The 2,687-nt window shown below is 30.5% G+C and overlaps 1 protein-coding gene across 1 annotated transcript; it reads left to right on the top strand.

Moving 5' to 3' along the window:
* LOC137830250 (zinc finger (C2H2 type) family protein) lies at window positions 1–1,440 on the top strand. The gene is made up of 3 exons (XM_068637451.1): window positions 1–337; window positions 974–1,036; window positions 1,175–1,440. The coding sequence occupies exons 1-3, from the start codon at window positions 144–146 to the stop codon at window positions 1,275–1,277; spliced, it is 360 nt and encodes a 119-aa protein (XP_068493552.1). The 5' UTR covers window positions 1–143; the 3' UTR covers window positions 1,278–1,440.
* Window positions 1,441–2,687: the final 1,247 nt, after the last annotated feature.

Raw genomic sequence — 2,687 nt, 5'->3', positions numbered from 1 at the left:
AGTTGCTAATGCTTTAAGCCGAGACATTTGAGGCGTTGTGGTTTCACACTACATCGTCGTCTTCATAGTAAAAACCCTAATTCCAAGTTGCAGGGGAAGTAGTATCAGAGCTGTAAAACCCCAACGGTTGTGAAACGCGAAGAATGGGAGGCAAATGTCCGCACAGGAGCGTGAAGAAGAGAAGATATTCTCACAAGACAGCACGCCGAACCAAATTTGAGTTGAAAGGGGACGATATGGTTTACGCGCAGCTAAACAAACCCGATGAAGACAAAACCCCTTTACCCGTCGACGAAGATTTGCCTGGGATGGGACAGTACTATTGCCCTCACTGCGAGTAATTTTCCTCTTTTGTGTGTGCATCTTTATCAATATACATAATGTTTGTATATTTATTGATTTTTTAACATGAGATTGAAAAGTTTGGGTGTCGTGGAACACTACGATGCCAAGTTTAGGTCATAGGAATAGAAGATGAAAAGGGTACAAGGGTAAGAATATAGAATTGAGAGAACAGTAGAAGAGATAGAGGAGAGAAAACATAGATTTTAGGTCATGTCTGATTCACTTTTCAGTTTCTGGTTTTAAAAACTGATTTTTAAAACTGTTTAATTCAGATTGTTCAATAACCCAGAGAAGATGAGCTCCTTATAATACTGCACTTTAGGAGTGGGTTTATAGTTAGCATCGCTAGCATTTTTCTTCTTGCCGTTTCAAACTTTTAATTGGAGTGGGTTTTCTTCTTTCTCAGACTAATTCAGTTCAATCCCATCCCACTTCTCCGTTTTGGAGCAACATGGGAGAACAAATCATTATGTGTTTTGCTTTAATTCTCAATTTATTTATTCCGTTTTATTATACTTTAAGGAATATGGATGCTGAAGTATTTGTCTCCAAGCTCTCTTTTTATGTTCCTTTTTTGGTTGTTGGTTGGTTTCATGATTAGATAGAGTAACTATTTTGATTTCTGCAGTCGGTACTTTTCCAATGTAACTGTGAGGGATGAACATTTTAAGACCAAACGACACAGGAAGCGGTATGCTACTTTTTCTTATGCTTTGTTTTTGAATCTATGCTACAATTCTTCCCTGGTTTATATTGGTGAAAATTGATTTAATTTATAGAATTCTTCCCTGATTTATATTGCTTCTAATATTACAGTTTCATTGTGTAGTGTAAAACAAATGATGGGTCCTGCACCACATACTCAACTTGATGCCGATTTAGCTGGTGGGATGGGTATGCCAGACAATGGACCAAAGCTGATGTCTATGTAACTTCGTTTTTGGTAGTGGATGGAAAGATTGTCTTAGGAACTGGAGTTATAAGATATACTGCTTGTTTATTACACTACAACATAAGCAGTATTAAATTTTGAGTGCTATATGTTTTGTTCAATTCCTCTATTTTGTTTAATAGATGAAGTGTTGGGAAACAAAATTTTAGAGGGTTTGAATTGGAGTTACAGCTGATTTTGATAATCCGTCATATGGAATATAGTGGTTGTTGGATATATATCAAGTAAAAAGTGATTTTAATATAATTTATTAGGTTTGGATATTTGAATGGAATCTGTTTTTATAATAAACCTGGAGACGAAAATGTGCCCTGCAGTGCTCTCTGAGAAATGCATTAGAGGATGATGGAGAAAAAAAACGGCAATTGCATAATTGATACCTTAAAATTTATTTAAACATAAATCACCTCTAGCATTCTATGTTGGAATTGGTTACAAATGTTGATTATAGTAGAGTAATGTTGATTAACAATTTTTTTGATAGAATAAATGATGTAAGCTTTATATAATTAATGTTGCTTAAGAAAAAAAATGTTTTCAATGAGATGAATTAACTAAAATAATATTATAAGTATTAATATTGTATTTGTTGTAAGACTTATAAATTAATTAAATATTCCTTTTATTAAAAAATTAACTGAGTCTAGAAGGAGGGTTTGAATAACAAAAATAAGTTTAGTACTAGTTGACTTAAATATATAGGACATGTCTAATTCTTCTTTAAGACAATTGTTTTAGAGGTTTAATTAATGAAATAAATTATTATGCGAGTATAGAAATAACTTGTTTTAGGATATGTCTAGTTTTTTTGAGACTAAACCTCGAAATCGATAGTAGAAAAACTTCCAAAGAGAACGAATTAAGTTCATTAGGATGCTTAAGTAGTAATTGTTTGTGTAATATATCTCTTATATGACTATTACTTGATCATATTTATTATGATAAGATATTCTTAGAAAAACTTTGTTTTCTATTGCATCTGACATTTGTTGTGTCAAGATACATTTATAAGATCTATCATTCTTCATCACAGATTATATAATCATTATGCATTGTTTTATCCTATCTATTTATTGTTTTTTAATTAAACAAGCTATAATTAATTATATATTTTCTAGAATAAAATAAGTAACAAACACTAGATTATACTACCTTAATACAAAAATGGTCATAGGAAAACACAATTTTGGAAATAATTTAAACAAATCTTAATCTTTTCTATAAGTTTTTTTTCTTGAAAGAGAAAGATATTTTTTTATGACTGTTCAAAAAAAAATTATTCTTATTTTTATAATCATAATAAAAGTTTATACAATAAAAGTTTTTAAAATGTTAATGTACTTCTCATTTCTCATTTTTAAAATTATGTTAAAATCGTACTAAAATTATA

The sequence above is a fragment of the Phaseolus vulgaris genome, chromosome 7 (genome assembly GCF_051622355.1).
Source record: "Phaseolus vulgaris cultivar YP4 chromosome 7, ASM5162235v1, whole genome shotgun sequence".
NCBI classification, from domain to species: domain Eukaryota; kingdom Viridiplantae; phylum Streptophyta; class Magnoliopsida; order Fabales; family Fabaceae; genus Phaseolus; species Phaseolus vulgaris.
The sequence above is the reverse complement of the archived record's forward strand: the minus strand, read 5'-3'. Positions and strand labels throughout refer to the sequence as shown.

Coding starts and splice junctions, on each gene's coding strand:
- LOC137830250 (XM_068637451.1), top strand. CDS start 144: ATGGGAGGCAAATGTCCGCACAGGAGCGTGAAGAAGAGAAGATATTCT. Junction 338..973: donor TACTATTGCCCTCACTGCGA/GTAATTTTCCTC, acceptor TGATTTCTGCAG/TCGGTACTTTTCCAATGTAA. Junction 1,037..1,174: donor ACCAAACGACACAGGAAGCG/GTATGCTACTTT, acceptor TTCATTGTGTAG/TGTAAAACAAATGATGGGTC.